This window comes from Chinchilla lanigera, unplaced genomic scaffold (genome assembly GCF_000276665.1).
Source record: "Chinchilla lanigera isolate Chin_1 unplaced genomic scaffold, ChiLan1.0 scaffold00004, whole genome shotgun sequence".
NCBI lineage: Eukaryota > Metazoa > Chordata > Mammalia > Rodentia > Chinchillidae > Chinchilla > Chinchilla lanigera.
The window spans coordinates 39,179,511-39,198,162 of NW_004955405.1; the positions used below are offsets into that span (position 1 = coordinate 39,179,511).

The 18,652-nt window shown below is 46.2% G+C and overlaps 1 protein-coding gene across 6 annotated transcripts in view; it reads right to left on the reverse strand.

The window, feature by feature from the left end:
- Window positions 1–1,885: 1,885 nt before the first annotated feature.
- Slc41a2 (solute carrier family 41 (magnesium transporter), member 2) overlaps window positions 1,886–18,652 on the reverse strand; it is a 99,394-nt gene continuing 82,627 nt past the window's right edge. For all 6 annotated transcript variants that reach the window (XM_005374600.2, XM_013518965.1, XM_005374602.2 and 3 more), the window contains exon 11: window positions 1,886–2,496. In XM_005374600.2, the coding sequence (XP_005374657.1) occupies window positions 2,311–2,496 (186 nt within the window). In that variant the 3' untranslated portion in view covers window positions 1,886–2,310. The remainder of the gene's footprint in view (window positions 2,497–18,652) is intronic.

Below are 18,652 nucleotides of genomic sequence, written 5' to 3' on the forward strand. Positions count from 1 at the left end.
GCTGGACTCACGATCAAGCCGTATTACAGGGAGCCTTCTGAACACACTGAGAAAGACGCGGTAATGCTGTGTAGGAAACCCTGTTCCCCCCCGCGGCTGCTCCGCGCACGGAGATGGGTCACGGAAGGGGCCCTGCCGAGAAGGCCCACAGCCTGGCCTTCGGGAGCTCACAACCTGGCCACTGTGCAGCTGCACCACGCTAAAGCACAGCCTTCGTTTCCATCTTCTCTGCTGCAGCGCAGACAGGAGCAGCTACGCAAGCCACGGCCCAGGCTCGGCTGCGAGCACAAGTGCGCGGGGGCCTGAGCGAGCTCTGTGGAGCGGACGCACGGCAGCACGGAGCGGCGGGCGCACCAGACTGCGGCTGCTCTACGCGCTCTGGGTGAAACCCATCAACAGCGATCCCTGGGAAATGGGAATGGCTATGAACACAGAGGCCAAATGTAAGGAAGGAAGTTACAAGTGCTTGGCAATAAAAAAAAGACACGATTCACGGACGTTTCTAAAAATAAAACTTTGCAGCTAAATATTTGTCAACTTAAACGTAATCATTCTTTTACAAAAATGTTCACCACGTGACACTGTAACTCTCCAAAGGAGAAATTCCATAATTAGTTCAGTCTCTGCCTTAAAAGTTTCACTGTAAGGCAGAAGAATGGAATAATTAAAGTTTAAAAATAAGCAAAAATATATAACTCTAAACCACAGGCCCTTATTTTAAAGAGCTTAATAAGGATACTTTTCCAATATATTTATAAACATCTAACACTAACTCACAACTTAAACCACAATAATCAAAGGTGATGTGCATTTTTATTCCCTTATTTTAAATTATTAACTAATGGTCTTGGGAGATTGCACTGCATTTTTTTTTTGTCTTTTTGAGACAGGGTTTCACTATGAAGTTCAGGCTGGTCTTGAACTCACTCTGTAGCCCAAGCTGGCCTGGAACTTGAAGTGAACCTCCTGCCTCAGCCTCCCGAGTGCTGGGACTACAGGCGTGCAACACCATGTCCGGCCTTGCACTGCATTTTAAAAAGTGAATGATATGTGACTTGAAAAGGCAAACCTGCTGGGTAGCTGCGATGTGGCTCTAGGTGTTTACAACACACATGCCTGAGACCTACAGCAGCAGGGTGTGTGATAAGGTCCCAGGGCCTCACCAGCCTGTGCTGCCGGGCGACACAGATGGGCGTGAGCACTTGCCGAGGTGACACCCCAACTTCTGTCCTAAAAGGGCACAGGGCAGGCTTCTCTGTGAGAGCCTCAGAGCTCTTCTTTATTCTTTCTGTGTCTAGATTACACTAAACAGACAGCTTTCTGTAGAAGCAGCAGCTAGTAATTAGAATGTAGGCAGCAAATACCAAATCCTGCTCAGTAGCAGAATTTTGGGACCAAATGACCAAAGTACATTAATAAAATGTGCTTAAGAGTAATTCTGCAGTGCTTTTATTCCCAAAGCACTGAGCTTTACTACCCACAAGCCAAGACCCAGGTCTTCTGAAAGGTCCTCTCTCAGGCTCTCTCCCACGCGTGCACGTGTGTGCACACACACGCACACAGTTTCTCATGCCATCCTGTCTCTGCAAAGGAGACTCAGCCTATCTTGTTTTTGAATCTGAAGTGTTCTGAAAAAGAGCAACATTTTCTCTGCAAATCAACGATCAAAAATGGTCCACTGGCTTCATTACAGGTCTCTCAAGATGGCTCTGTGTTTACAGCTAGCCTGGAGAAGCTTGCAGAGTTGAAATTAAATTAGCATTGGTACACGCTACTTTTACATGCAAGTGAAAATGAGCTCATCTTATGATCAGGAGAACACATTTAAGTGATTGGTAAATTTACCTCAGCTAGCACCAAATGGGCATAAGTAAAACTGCAAAGCTTGGCTGGGCACCTTTCACTTTAGAGTATGCTTTGCCACCTAATATATCCGTAAGACAAAAGAGGCCAACCTCGAGCTCTGTTTCCTCTCCCCTAGCACTGTACCCTAAATAATAATAAAGTACATTTCTGTCATGTTTGTGGTTTCAAAATTATTCATTGTAAACAATCTATAGTCTTTCTTTCCTACTTGAGTTTGTAGCCATGTCCATGACAAATTATTCTATAAAAAGCAGCACAAATACTGTTCATTCTGGTTTCAGCACAAATCCCTTAAAAAATGTTAAGGCCATTTAATGGAATCAGGGCCCACGCAGGACCACCCTGGCAGAGGTCAGACTTTTCACTCTGCAGTGTTTCGGAGAAGAGCCAGGGGTGTTATCTTGTGCGCTCCCCTTGGTAATGGAGAGCGACCTGCAGGGTTTCCTAGTCTCCGACATCTCCATCTCGATCTCCAATCAGCCACAGGAAATGGAAGCTCAAGGCCAACAACGCCGTGCCCAGCAGGTCCCCCAGTGCAGTCAGGTAGGGGATGGAGAAGCTGTCCGGGTCCTTTCCCTTCCTCCAGAAGTGGTGGACCATCCAGTCCGCGATCCACAGCAAGGTAAACACCTGCAAGACAACACGCCGTCAGCCTGGTCGCCTGCAGTCCCAGCCCACCACATGTGGCCAGAGCCCAAGCCACAGACTTTCGGAAGGAACAGCACGTGCCCTCCAGAGGACAGATGTCTAATGGACAGGGATGGCTTCTTTTCATAAGAGAACACAGTGTGTACATCAGAGGTTCTTAACATTTTCCTCCACTGTCTCAAGCGTCTTCTCATTGGCAGCCAGACCGCTGGTCACAGCAGTCCTGATACAGGAGCACCTCGGCTCACGGGCTGAGTTCTTCCCATGATTCTGGTCATAAACTGAGATGGATGAGAACCGAATCAATGGTCAGGTTCAAGGTGGACCTTATGGGGAAATTGGATTTGGTTCTTGTCCAACTCGGTTTGCGACCAGAATTGGGGGAGGAATCAAGCTCGTGAACTGAGGCACCACTGTATTTTCACAGTGCCACATATCTTCCACACCACAGTGTGTTTCTGCTTTTCTCTGTGTGGTAAACTCGTGGAGGAGCAAGACAACAAGAAAAGAATAAAACTAAAAATGGAGCGATGTAATCTCACGCATGTGCAGTGAATGAAGGGGAGGAGACACCGACTGCTCCGTTAGCAGTCAGTAAGGCCACCCTTGGTGCAGCAGAGACTGCAGGGCCATGGTCAGTGCAGTGGCAGCAGGTGAGCCTGCTGTGGAGCCCGCGCCTGCACCCACAGACACAGGCAGCAGCTGGGACACTTTAAAGGGCTATTCCAACACCAAGGTGACGCAGGGACGCACCGTCTGGCATGTTGGCTGAGAAGAGCCCTGTAAAATGCTGTGCGCATGAAACTTTCTGACCCCCTCTCCAAGTGCACTTTCAGGGTGATGATGCTATCAAGCCATGAGAACGTACACTCAGTAAGTCAGCTCCCGCTATACACCAACGTGCTGCAGGGCTCTGCTGTTAATAATGACAGCACTGCTGTCGCCGCTCCTCTGTCCTCGTGGGCCTCAGCAATACCTGGCACACGCAGAAGGAAGCCCACAAAGGTGCAGTCTGTGCCCAGCACCTGTCACCTTTCACGGTCCTGGCAGGTAGGCTGGGGGTGATGCTGAGTGCTGTCACGTGAGCTCTGTCACCTGCACTGGGAAGGGGACGCTGGCTTCAGATGCCCCTGGACACCTGTCAGACAGAGCTGGCCTTAAGGCCCATTGTCTTTTGCATGAGGTTGGTTCTTCCACAGGGTTTCTCTGGCAAAGACTGTCTTGGGTTCACACAGGTTAACCTGGGCCATGGAACGCTAGGAAGAGCCCTGAACTGGACGCCGTAAGACCTGGGCCTGGGTGAGTTCTTACCACTAAGCCCACATTTCCTCCTCCGAATAAACAAACACAGCACGGCCTGGTCTGGCAGCATGCTGTGTGGAGGTGGCGAGGGCCCTGGCTTAGGGGCTGAAGGGCCAGGTAAAGAGCAGCGCGGCCCCAGGTCCCGTCGATGACAGGGTCCCAGCACACGGAGGCCTCTCCTGTTCTGGACGCCCTGTTTCCAGGGGAATGTTTGCCTTTCTGTCTTCAGTGCTCGTAAAGTGACAGCTTAGAAAGAAGAGGGCAGCACCTGCTGAAGGATGAGAACGGGCTGGAGACCATTTCCTAAAAGAGCCTGTGTGTCAGGCGTCCCGAGGGACAGCCCGGGAAGCAGCAAAAGGTGAAGGGAGCCCTACGCAGCGTGAGTAGAGGACAAGGGCTTCCCGCTCACAACACCTAGCTCCGCTGCCCAGGGCAGGGGCCCCGCACCTCGGGCAGACTTGTCCGTCTTAACAGTGCAGTGCAGAACCGGCCCTGACTGCAGGAGGGCCCCAGGGACCTGCAAGCTTTAAGCCCACTTGGGGAGCTGCTGCTCCGAAAGCGCACCCTCTGCTCAAGGAAGGCACTGGCTCTGGGCCTCCCCCACCCAGACTCAAACCTGCTGCAGGACAGCATCCTGGCCGAGGAGCCAGCGCCAACGGGTGACCTCGGAGGCCTCGGCCTGCGCCTCCCAGGGCAGGAGAGGGCCCGGTAGCACCCTGCGGCTTCAGGACGGCAGCCACCTCCCTCCACGGCAGCCCTGCCTGCTGTGCCCAGGCGGGCTAGGCGGGACTGAGGCCCTGCTTCATCACGGGCTCCAGCCCGGGGCCCCTTCCCAGCCCTGGCTTTGGAAGAGCAGCATGGGTGCAAAGCGTGGGGACCTGGGAGAGCCCACCTGTGCTCTCCCGCTCCAGGGTGTCATGAGCAGCACCTGAGCACCCATGGGTGGCCAGGGGACACTCCAGGACTACAAATACCAAAGCCATCGGCCCAGCACCACCTGCACTGGGCACCCCAGGACCTGGTGAAGGTCTCCCCTGGCTGCTGCACCACCTGGGAACATCAGCTCCACAACCCACGGCCTTTGGACCACAGCTCTGGTGGCAGGGTCCTCACAGGACTTGTGCTTGACCCCTGGGATCCGGAGACAGGACCATCTGGGCCTCCCAGGCCCATGAACACAGCTACCAGCCCTGCAGGCCCGGAACCACCCGCATTCACCTCACAACACCCAGGGACGGCTCCCTTTTGTGTTCTAAAGCATCCATGTCACCAGGCTGCAAACTCAGGGCCACCTGTGCTCACCTGGGGACTGAGGAAAGGCCCCACCCCAGCCAGGGCTCCTGAACCGTGGCTGCTGGTGCACCAGGTGGATCTTCTGCCTCCACCTTGGGACTCGTGGAGAAGGTCTCCACACAGCTGTGGCTTGGGGTCTGTAGCTGTTGGTGTCCCCTGTGCCTGCCCTGAGACAGCTGGAGGAGACCTCTCCCCATCACATACCACCGAGACTATAGCAACTGCCACCACACCAGGACCACCAGGGCTTGACACTGTGGGGCACGAAGACACAGCTGTGGAGGCCACGTCCACTGCCAGGCCAAGCAATGACCTCTGTGGACTGCTGCAGCCTACTGAAGACTGATGCTCCTGCCAGCAGCAAGGGAAGGGACCACAGAGGGACAACACTGTGAATCTTCCCTACAAACAAGGCCAAAGTGCCTTCCCAACCGACATCCTGGATGCCATCTAAATGAGAGCATGCTTCCTTACGAAAGCTGCTTCATACAACTGGAAGAAATGAATGCCAGCCATGGTGGTGGATGCCTGTAAGCCCAACACTCTGGGAGGCTGAGGTAGGAGGATCGTAAGTTCAAGCCCAGACTGGGCAACTCTGGCTTGTGGCAAGCCTGTCTCAAAATAAAAACTCAGGACTAGGGAGGTAGCTCAGTGCGAAGGCCCTGGGATGTGATCGGCAGTAACACACACACACACACACACACACACACACACACACACACACAGAAATGAATAGCAGATGCACAGACATTACTATAAGGGCACAAGGAACATGAAGGGAAAAACTGCTCCAAAGAAGAGCAGTAACTCTCCAGATGCAGGTCTCAATTTGAAGAAAATCTACGAAGTTAAATTCTGAAGAAGAATTTAAAATAATGATCCTAAGGAAACACAGTGAGCTGTAAGAGAATACAGATTAATAATACAAAGAAATGAGAAAAACAACTCAGAATATCAATGAGCAATTCAGCAAAGAGAATTCAGAAAGAAGAAACAATCAGAAATCTTGGAATTAAAGACTTCAGCGAAATGCATATTACAATAGAGAGCTTCCACAAAGACTGGAACAAAACTTTCTGAACCCGAGGACAGGTATTTCGTTAACCCATCAGACTGGAAAGGGGGCAAGAAGGAAAAGAGGGCGAGAGGGAGGGATGAAGAGGAGAAAGAAAGCCTCGGAGGCTCCCTGGACATCGCCAAGTGAACGCATGTGCACATCAGGGAGTCTAGAAGGTGGGGAGACGGACAGGTATCAAAGCCTGCTCCCCAGGTAAGGCCGGAGACCTCCCACATCTTCAGAGATGGGCATTGAGAGTCCAGACACTCACGGGAGCCAGCTAGACTCACAGACACAGACCTTCACAAAGGCACTTTCCAGCAAAACGCCAGAAGTACAAGAAAAGAGGTGAAAAGCAGGAGAAAAGCAGCGAGTCACATGTAGGAGACTCCATTAAACTCACAGTGGACTTATCGGTAGAAACCTTACAGGAAAAAAAGAGAGTGGGATGTTATATTTAAAGTACTGAAAGGAAAAAGCTTCCAATGAAAAATGCTACACCCAGCAAGATTATCCTGCATAATGGAAGGAGAAATAAAAGTCTTTTCCAGCTAGGTAGAAACAGAGGGAATTCAAAAGCAGCAGACCAGCCCTACAAAAGATCTTAGGGGGAGTCTACATGAGAAACCACGGGATGATAACCACCATCATAGAAACACATGAACACACAAGTTCATTAGAAGAACAGATACATGAAAGAGAAAGAAAGAGAATTGACAGAAAATTACCAAACTGCATAAATAAATGATAAAATGGGGGAAGGAACGAAAAACCTACAAAGCAAGCAGAATGCAATTAACAAAATGACAGGAGCAAGTTTACCATTATCAATAATAACCTTTAGGCCAGGCATGGGGATGCACACTTGTAATCCTAGTGCATGGGAGGCTGAGGCAGGAGGATTACCATGCATTTGGGGACAACCTGAACTACATGGTGAAACCCTGTCTCAAAAAAGCAAAAACAAAAACCTTTAATATAAATAGATTAAATTCACCAATCAAAAGATGTAGACTGGTTGGGTGGATTTCTAAAAAGGCTCTTCTATTGGCTGCCTATAAGAAACTCACTTCACTGGTAAAGACAGACTAAAAGCAGAAGGTTGGAAAAAGATGTATCACACAAAAGGAAACCAAAACCAAGCAGAAGTACCTGTACTGTATCAGAAAGAGTAGACTTTCAATGAAAAACTGTAAAAGACAAAGAAGGTAACTACGTATTTACAAAAAGATTAATTAAGCAAGAATATGTAACATATATACCCCCAACATGGGACCATCCAAACATATAAAATAAATATTAGTAGCTCTAAGGTGAGAGACTGACTCTAATACAATAATAGTGGGGGACTTAACACCCCACTTTCCTTAATGAACAGAAAATCCAGACAGAAAACAACAACCACCAAGAGAATGATACTATAGAGCAAATGGCCCAACAGCACATTTCATCATCATCATCAGCAGCAGAATGCAGCCTTCTCATTAGCACACGGGACGTTCCCCAGGACAGAGTCATCTCAGGCCACAACTGAAATCATGCCACTATCTTCTCACACCACAACGAAGTACAACCACGGAAGAAGAAAGCATGGAAACACAGGAAAACTGCTGACATGCTCTTCAATGACCGACGGGTAAGTGAAGACATTCAAAGGGAAACAAAAAATTTCTAGAAACTGATGGAAACAGTAACGAGGCACATCAGAATCTGTGGGAGACAGTAAAAGCAGCACTGAGAGGGAAGTGATAGCAGTGGATACGCCCATCAGGAAAGAGCAAACTAAACCCCAAAGTAGTAGGAGAGAAGTAATAAACCTCAGCGCATAAATAAAATCAAAACTAAAAACTACAAAAGACCACGGAAAAGTGAGTTCGTTTTCTGAAAGGATGAATAAAAGTGACAAACATTTAGCAAGACTAACCACGGAAAAGGTGAAAAAGGAGACAATTCATCTGCCACCACAGAAATACAAAAGGCCGTAAGAAACTATGAACAATTACATGCTAAAAAACCGGAAGACTTCAGCGAAAATGCCTGCACTCCTGAACACACGTCATCCACCAAAACTGAATCAAGAAAATCTAAGCACACCAATAATGAGTAATGAGACTGAAGCAATAATTGAAAATCTCCTGTCCCTGGAAGTCTAAAACCTAATGCTTTACTGCTGAGCTCTACAAACATCTAAAAAAGAATTCCAATTCTTCATAAACTATCGAAACAATTCAGCAGGAGGAATGCTGCCAAACTCTTTTTACAAGGCTGACATGACTCTGACACTAAAACAGATTGAGCAAAACCAAAAACAAAATAAAAGCCCACAGCCTAGAGACCCATTCTCAACAAAGGACCCACAAACAAAATTCAACAGCGCATCAAGAAGGTAAACACACCATGATCAGGTGGGATTTATCACAGGGTTGCAAGGATGGTTCAACAAATATCACATCAAAAAACGTGATTCAACACAGAGACAGAATAAATGACAAAAACCATACAATCAGTTCAACAGATAGAGAAAAAACATTCAGCAAGACTTCTTTATAATAAAAACTCTTTAACAAGTCAGGTATATAAGGATCACACCCCTAAACCTTAAAGTCCAAAGCCAGTATCATACTGAATGCGGAAGAAAGCTCAGTGTTTAAGGTTGAAATCAAGACAGATGCCCACTTTTTCTGCTCCTGCTTAATACAGTACTGGAAGTCACAGCAAGAACCATTAAGCAGAAAAAAACCACAAAGGGCATACAAATTGGAAAGCAGGGAGTTAAATTAACCTTGTTTGCAGATGGCATGATTCTATATACAGAAAAACCTAAATACCACACCAGAACACTGTTAGAATTTAGAAACAAATTCAGTAAATTTGCTGGACATAATGAACTTGCTGAAAAGAAATTAAAGCAATCCCACTGACAGTAGCTACACAAATATATTCAGTAATAAACCAACAAAGTAAAAGATCTTTACAATGAAAATTGTAAAACACCAATGAAAGAGACTGCAGAGTACACAAAAAATGAAGATATTCCACGTACACAGACCAGAAGTATCAATATTGTGAAATGCTAGACTACCCAAAGCAACTTAGCGATTCTGTGCAGTTTCCATCCAAGCAGCAGTAACTTTCCTCACAGAAACAGGAAACAACCCTAAGACTCCTATGGAATTACAAAAGACCCAGAAGAGCCAAAGCAGTCCTGAAGGGAGAAAATGCTGGAGGCACCACGGTGCCCAGCTTGAAGACACACCTCAAAGCCACGTAACTACAATGGCTGGGAGCAGCGGGGAAACAGATATGCAGAGGAGAGGGGCAGAGGGCAGGAGCCGGGTGGTAACCCGTGCTCACAGGGCCCGCCGAGTTTTGGCAGAGCGGCCAAGGGTACAGTCAAGCACAGAGTGTCCCTTCGGTCAGCAGTGCGGGTGAAACTGGACACACACAGCAGAAGAACGAGAACACACACAGCACGTCCCTTCCTCTCACCCAGGAAGACAGCAGCCCCCGATGCATCCAAGACCTAAACGTGACCCCTGCAATTACTACAAGGAAATGTAGGGCAAACACTCAGGAAGATTTTTAAGTACTGTTACTAGTAAACACTGTTTTTAACATGGCCTGGTTTAGGCAGATATTTTTAGATAGGACCTCAAAGTCACAGGCAGTAGTAGTAAAACCACACAAACGAGATGCTATCCACTTAAGAAACACCTGCCCAGTCAGGAAATAATCAGCAGAATCAGAAGACATTTGCTGACTGAGGAATGTGTACAAAAGGAGAGTTTAAACAGAATGAGGGCAGCTGGTTTCTCTGAGACTAGCAAGAAACACAAGTAAGTTTATATTACATATAACATTACATAGAAATACATTAAATATAGCCACGTAAATTTTGTATCATATAGGATTATATACAATAGATTTACTAACTCCTTGCATAACATCAGCACTGAGTGAAGGATATGTCTAGAAGAGGGTTTGGCAAACTATAGACCTTGGCTGAAATTCAACTGTCACTTGCTGTTGGAAATAGAGCTGTACTGGAACACAACTCTACTCATTTGTCTTATCACCTAGTTAGTCCACGTGTCAAGCCTTACACTTTCACGAAGGACTTTATTCTCCCTAGTGTTTATTCGGCGAAACTGGGTCGGGGAGATGAAGCAGCTGTGTGCCTATCACAGGGTGGAGAGTCTACATCCGCAAAGCTTGGGACAGTTACTGTTTGTCCTTCTACAGAGAAAGGCCTCTACAGGGAGACAAATGCATTAAAAAAGAAAGAAAGAAAGAAAGAAAGAAAGAAAGAAAGAAAGAAAGAAAGAAAAAAGAAAATGGCACATTTATCGTGCATATCAAAATAAGTTCCAGGAAAAACCCAAGCACAAAAAGAAATATTTGAAAACTGTTATAAGAACACTCTTATGAGTTTGATTTAGGGAATTATTTTATAAATAAATATATATTTTAAAGGAACAGTCTGCTAAATTAAATTACCCTGGATTTCTGCAGTTCAATAAATACAAATCATGCCTCTGGCTTGCAAAAAAACCTCTGCTTTGCATTTAACTGACAAAGAATTAGTGTTCAGAATATTTAGACTATTCAGCGAACTCCTAGAATTCATAAGAAAAATAACCCAATAGGAGAGAGGACACTTGAAGGGCTTTACTAATATTAAGAGAACACAAATTAAAACCACATTAAATTACATTTCATACCCATTGGATGGGAAAAAAAGGCCAAGTTTTAAATAACAAAAATAGCAAACATTGTTTCTTACATGGCCTGTAACGAGACTACACGGCGTTCAGAGAAGTCTGCATGTATGGGAGGACAGATTTCTCCAAACAGAACAGCTCTACCACGCTATGGACTACCATGCACCTTCAGTGTATGAGAAACCTCAGACACACACGGAATATACAAAGTGCGTGTGATCACACAGCTCAGGGGAGCCGGCTCACGCTCCAGAGAGATCGGAACACTAACGCCCAGGTCTTTAACCATCAGTAACACATGTGGTTTTGGTTGAAAGGGAAGGCACACTCATCGCAAGACTATAAACCAGCTCAACCTCTTTGGAGAGCAATTTTTCAGTAGCTATTAAAGCGGAAGATGAGCAACTCCTTAAATCAGCAATTCCACGTACAAGCAATGGTCCTGCCCTCCCCTCGCCAGGTGGACAAACCTTGAGCGGCTGACAGACCACAGCCCAGGGGTTCCGCTGACTCTGGCTCCCTGCCAGAGAGCACCCCTAGGCTAGGGACGTTTGCAAACCGCAGAGGTTCTCCCAGCACACCGAGAGACACGCCCGAACCCTCGCTGCATCACTGCTGTAAAAGCAAGCAGGTGGAAATAGCTTAAAATGTGCAGCGTTGGCAAATGGTTACTTTAACTCTTAGGTCACACAGCTGAACCCCACACAGAATCTAAAATGGATGAGAAACGACTACGGGAGTGAATCAGTAGTAATGCTGTATGTCTCAAAAGCCTAAGGCTGAATGAAGACTATGCAAAATGTAAGAGTCTAATAAAGTTTTACAAATGTGAAAAATACTGCAGTATGTTATCTGTACATAAATAGCTCTACAGCAAGAATATAAAAATGCACACAGCAATGACAGCTGTCAATTTAGAATGCTGATCACTGCCAGGCAAAGAGGACTGGCCTGGGAAGGAAGACCCAGCAGGCACTATCACATATACCATGTATCTTTACCTTTTTAAATATTTGCTTGAAATAGTTTGCCAAGCACTGTTAAAGCTGAGCGGTCAGCACACAGTTAGCTCCCATTTCCTGTCATCTCCACATGCCTGCAGGCGAGCACCCAGGGCGGGAGTCCCGCACTGAGCGGGGTGCGAGAGCTCCTATTCAGGGTGACTAGGAGAAGCAGCAGAGAGGTCAGGGGTGCTGTGGCGTCCGCAGAGGCCTGGACTTGGAAGTGCGGGCGCTCAGGCTGCGGGTGATGCCGACCTTTTCAGTGTCTGTGCGTGGCGTGGGCAAGCGGTCCCACCCCCAGCAGGCCTGCAGCTCCGGGCGTGGTGGGGGGCAAAGGAAAGGTTACCGCAGGACGTGGGCAGGAAAGACTCAGACTCCAGGGCACTGGGAAGTACGGGGTGTTTACTGTGAGACTGAGGATGAACAGAAGTCTGCAGAGCTAACCTCGGGATTCCGAGGTTAAAAGAAGACCCTTCTTTTGTCCTGAAACTACAGCAGGCAGGACTGTCAGCGCAGCGACAGTTCGGAGGCTCACAGCTGGGCCCAGGTTAAACGGCCGATTCCCAGGCGCTTCAATGGGAAGCTCACAGCCGAGAACACACAGCAATTTCACGGCGCCCAAACTCCCCCTTGCCTGAGCCTCGGTCCTGTTAAAGACAAATGCTCCTTACTCCTCCATCTCAGGGAGATGATGTACAACACCAGAAAAGCGCTGGCACAGAGGAGGAACTTAACAAAGATTGGCTACGGTTTTTAGAGAACAGGTCATTTATGAGGTTTTTTTTTGGTTTTTCTCCGGTACCGGGAACCGAACTCAAGACCTTGTGCTTGCCAGGGAGGCGCTTTTGCCGCTGAGCTAAATCCCCAGCCCAAGAACAGGTCATTTATGAAGAACCAGGAATGCGACTTTCTCAGAGGTAGCACTGGGAGGCAAGGTGTGAAGCCTCAGCATCCCGGGAGGAACGTATTTCCAAGCTATACCTATGCGAATTTACCCAGCAGCGTCCAAGGGGAGACTGAAGGCCCTTGAAAACACCCACGCACTCAGAGAAGCCTTCCCCATGCGCTCCCTTTCGGGCTTTTGTGAAAAGGCGTAGAAGCAAAATGAGAGAGTGGACCAAGAAAGAGAGTGGCGAGGGCCAGGAGGCTGCAGGGCTGGCCCAGGAGCAGGGAGAGCTTGGAAGCCAGGGCTGCGGGATGGGCAGACCAGCGCGTTATCTGACAGAATGGAGTAGCGCTTGTTACAGGTGTGTCACAGCCCCGATGAAGCACTTAGAAACAAATTCAGGGAAGGTATATAGAAAAGTATATAATGAAAAGATATGTCTATTATCTCCAGAAAGACTTAGAGATGAAAAGAAAGGTAACAGAATACTCTACTTGGCTGTGTGAGGAATCTTTGCACCACACTTGTTTATTAAATAAAAATTGAGCATTACTACATTAGGAGGATGGAAGTTGGGGAAATAACGTTTGAGGTTAGACAGCCAAATCCTCATCTGTTGCAACTAAAAGTCAATAGACAATTTTTCAAGTTGATAAAGCAAAACTGGCAATTGAAATCAAGTGAGATAAGTAATACAAGCAATAGCTGAAGCAGCCCTAGACCCATCGGAAGCTAATGTTTTCACACACATGCATGTCGATATATTACACGAAAATATGTGCACAAGTGACCTTTGCAAAATGGAACAGAATGGTCCCCAGGAGAAAGAATCAGTGTGTGCAGCACATCGTACGAGTATTTTATAAAAATTCTCCTCAGCCATGAATTTAGACCTATTTACGTGTGTGTGTACACTTCAGTATGAACACATCTGTACCGAGTGCTGTGGTCGGGGACATCCGAAAGCTCTTCACCTAACACGCAGCACACCTTACATGTTAGGTTCAGGGATCCCACACGTAAATCCCCGGGAGGGGAAAACCATCGACCTCATCCTTTGGTGTCTAGCAAAACCATGACGCATGACAAACTGGAAACAGGTATCCATGACAAAGAAGCTCCACTACTGACAGCTTTACGGTCAACAAGTGAGAAAGTCCCCAGTGTCTACCAAGGGCTCAGGGGGCATCAGTGCCCTGGACCGGTCCCTCAGTGGCCGGCCACTGTCTCTGAATCCACGGCTGGGGACACAAGCGTGGACGCTAGCTCCTCTGCTGGCCAGCTCCGCTCCTCACCTGCATCCGCCCCCAGTCTGGCTCTGACTGACGAGGGGAGACTGCCATCAGCCGCTCTGTCACCGCTCTGCTCGTATGTGCTTTCTCTACTGCGTTCTCATCCCACTCTCCGCACTGATTCACACAGTGTGCCACAGAAGTAAGCTTCCTGCCTGTGCAATTTCTCTTTAAAAGTATTATGATAACTTGACGTTGAAGCAGATTTACTTTTATTTTTGAAAATGTTTTTGCAAGTTAACAAAAGATATTAGTGTTTCCTTGGAACTCTATGTAATAAATTGTTAAAATCACAATACATATCAGATAGTTCTTAACACATGTTTTGTTTTACAATTAAATGATCATTTAGGAAATACATGCTTTCCCGCGAGAAAGTGCACTGAATATCAGATCAGGGGTAGGCTGCTTTCTACATCATCTGCTCGGATGAAATATGCATAACTTCTCTAGGTAAACAGGTCTTCTGAATAGGCAACTGTGTAGCCCCAGCTAACTATGCGTGTGATGATGTACGGCCTGGAATTTAAATAAATACATGGAGTACCAGAATATGTATTTGCTTTGGATGACACTGATTCTCTAGGCCAGCCGCTGCTTCAGGTGAGGACGCATGTTCCCATGAGCTGGCACCCCCTCACCCTGACACCACCATTCCCAACAACAGCCTTGCATGATGTGTGATGAAAGACGAACACTTCGAAACGATACAAACAAACCCCAAAGTCGCAGATTAGCACCGTCCTCCCTAACTGTACAAAGACTGAATTCATGTCCCCTATAAAAATATGTTTTCCTAATCCGGCTTCCAGGCTGAAAAGCTAACTTAGAAAAATTTAATATTTAAATGTCTGCTACAAATAATTTAGGGTCATCACTAAGCAGGAATCCAGTCACTTCTGATGTGCAGATAAAACCATCCTCCCCAGCCTGAACTATCTGTCTGGGGTGCAGGTGGCGTGAGGCAGGAAATGAACAGGTCACTAAAGAGAAAAGAAAAGCTCAGTTACCTCCTCCTTCTCCTGCGGGGTGGGCGGTGCAGCCACCTCTCCTTTTAGAAGGGAACATTTATATGCAGAAAGGTTAAGCGAGCTACTCAGCTGGACAACAGCGAGGGTAAGGAACCGAGCCTGTGCGGCTCCCAAGCCCTGCTGCTCCCCTGGATCACATCACCCTGCTGGGCAGAGGAGGCACCAGAAAGAGAAGCCAGCGTTTGTACTGGAGGTGAAACAAACAAACAAAAGCCACCAAACAACCCGCCGGGAGCTTATACTTTCAGTGCACTACGAACAATCCACGCAGCGAAAGCAACCCCCATGCTCCACAGAGCACAAACCCCGTCTTTTAATACACATTGAGAGCTGGCAGGAGAGTGAGGCCCACTCAGGCCGGAGGGGAAAGGGGACGCGGAGGGCGCAGGCCTCGAGGAGGAAGTGGCTGTAAGGAAGGCAGCTCCAAGCGCCCTGGGTGCCGCCTTGGTGGGCATAGACCCGCTGAGCCCTCTGCCCTCTGCTGCCAGAGCGCCGAGACTTTGCCTGTGCCTCCACAGCAGCCGGGGCAGGCACACAGGACTTCACGAAGCTGAGGAACCACACCTTCCGCGTGAGAAACTGCCCACGAAGAGGCGAGAAGGGACTGCTGGCCGCGTCCCTGCATGAGGGAGAAAGTCTTCCCCAGGAAAAGGTGACCTGGATGTGGATTTGAGGCCAGCACATAGACAAGGACATAAGAGACTATGTGGTCTGAGCAACTTCAAACAGTATTTTAAGTTGTCCCTAGGCTGACAATGTCCCAAGGCCCTGTAATAAAATGATGAAACTCTTTCGGAAGCACAGGCCCCTCAACTTAGGCCTCCAGGAGCTTCCATGATTAAAAATACGAAGGGAGACCAACTACACAATCTCGCTTAGCTGTGGAATCGAAGACAAGCTGAACTCCTGGAAGCACAGAGGCAGGGGCTTGAGGACAGGTATGACGGGGAGATGCTCCCCAGTGGATACAAGATCAGCTAGAAAGGAGTAAGCTCGGGGGCTCTATGTACAGCATGGTGACTGAAGTTAAGACACAGAACTTGAAAACTGCTTGAAGATTAGACTGTAAATGTTCTCACCACACGCAGTAAGTATGTAAGGTAACAGATATGTTAATTGGCTTGACTTTTTGGGGGGTGCAGTATCAGGGATCAAACCCAAGGCCTTTACACAGCCTTTTTTCATTTTTTATTATGAGACAGGGCCTTGTTAAGTTGCTAAGTGGCCCAGGCTGGGCTTGAACTTTTGATTCTCCTGCCTCAGCCTCCGGGAGGCTGAGATTACAGAGGCGTGCCACTATGCCCACCTAGTTCACTTGAGTTAGCTATCTCACAATGTATAAATATATCAAAAAACATCATGTTTATGCCATAAATATACACAATTACTATTTGTTTATTTTTACATTAGCAGTTTTCAAGTTGCTATATTAGTCACTGTTATATAATAGAACTCCTGGCTTGTTAAAAAATAAACAGCATCAATTTTTTTTTTTTTTTTTTAAAAGAAGGAGATGAGCTCAGAACCAAGAGAATAGAGCAAATCAAACAAGATACCAACAGCAAAAATAACAGAAAGCAGTATCAAATCCAGAAAGAGTTCAGACCAAAGAATATGAAATAAGTCTGCATCATATTTTTAAAGAAATAAAAGCAATCGTGACTATCAGAATTGAGAAAGGTAATTTAGCAAAACGAACAAATGAGTTTAAAAAAAGAAACAACTAGAACTTCTGAAAAAAGCCAAGGAGAAGGGGGTTCTTTTCTAAGATTATATATTTTATTATGTGAATTTTAAAATCTTGTTTTGAGGGTCTGAGGTATACCACAGTGCTAAATCGTGTGCTCAGCACATGTAAGGCCCTGGGTTCAATTCCTAGTACCAAGAAAACAAAATTTTAAAACTTTATTTGGAGAAGAAATTCATAATGGTTTTTAAAACTCCTGAGTCCATGACAGAAAAATGGTTGAGACTTCCTATCCAAAAGAAATTCTTCTAGTATGTTCTGGGAAATCTATGCAATAATATTCATGGTTTTGATTTATAATAGTCAAAAGCTAGAACCAGCTAAAATCCACTATGATGAATAAATAATTTATGGACTATTCATACAATAAAATTGTAAGATAACAGTAAGACACATGAGTAACAGTTATACATACAAGTGAATCTCATATACAATGCCAAGCAAAGGAACAAGTACTTAAACAGACATTCAGTATGATCCCGTTTTTTCAAAAGTATGCTGAAATAAGCATTTAGATATCCAGATACATGCAGTAGGGTCATAAGGAAAAGCAGAAAGAAAAGGACTACACCATTCATGAACAAAAATTTTTCCTGGGAAAGAACAAGGGGCCCATAGGTGACTTCAAAAAGTATAGGAATGTCTTGAACATAACAAAGACCTAAAAATCTGAAAAGACAATTCATCTTATTAGAAATATTGGGAGTGAATAAAAGGAAAGGGCAAAAAACCTGGGAAATCTGAAATGAAGAAAAAGAACTTGTGATGATACAGTCTAAAGCCACAGAACACAGAGCAAAGCAGAGAACAGAGCTTGACATCTACCAGAAGCAGCATGCTTAATTAGTCTAATTAACATCTTGGAAAAAGCAGCTATGACAAGTGACAAGTGCGAAAGCCTAGACACAATCAGCTTGGTCTTCCAGAAGGTTTGAGATATGGTGTCACATATGGGTTTGTAGATCTAATTACTGCCCCCGCTGAAATGCCAGCACACTGAGAACTCTGTTCAGAGTGGAGACCAAAAGGACCCTGATTTTCAGGAATCACAGTGGCAAAAACATCTACATTCAGCTTGGTTACCTAGCGTATCTATACCTGAAAATATAAATACTCATATACGTGAACTGGGACCCACATCAAGAACAGAATTCGCAACAAAAAAGAATGGTAAATAATTTCTTTTTGAAATTAAAATCAAGGAGAACATGTTAAAGCTCAAAAGAAAACAGTAAGTTGCTTAAGAACAGGCATATAAATCAGTACAACAAGAGAAAGCCTAAAAATGGATGTGTATGTATATGGTGATTTATGACAAAAAGGCTAAGGTAATTTTGGGGTGGGATGGGGTGGGAGAAAGATGGTCTTCCCAATACACGGGGCTGGGACAACTGGACATTCACACTGAAAAATAGGAACCTCAGTCTTCATCTCTGATTGTACACAAAAATTAATTCAAAATGGTCAGGTCCAAGTAAAGGCCAGCATCACAAAAATCTCTAAAAGAAAATATAAAAGGAAACCTCTTAAGGATAGGCAAAGATTTCTTACCATAAAAAGAGCACAAATCATCTAGCAACTGGATAAACTAACTGCGTGCGCTCAAGCAGGTGAGTGGGTAAAGCAGCCGGGAGGGCTCGCACGGAGCAGTACTGTGCTACTCAGCAATGAGGACAAGCAAAGGCTAACGCCCAGTAATGATATGCTGATCTAAGACGAGCACTTAGGGTCAAAATTAAACAGTGGTATGATGCGGAACATTTATTTTTAGAAACAGCTACAATTTCTAAGTTATAGAGTAATTCAGG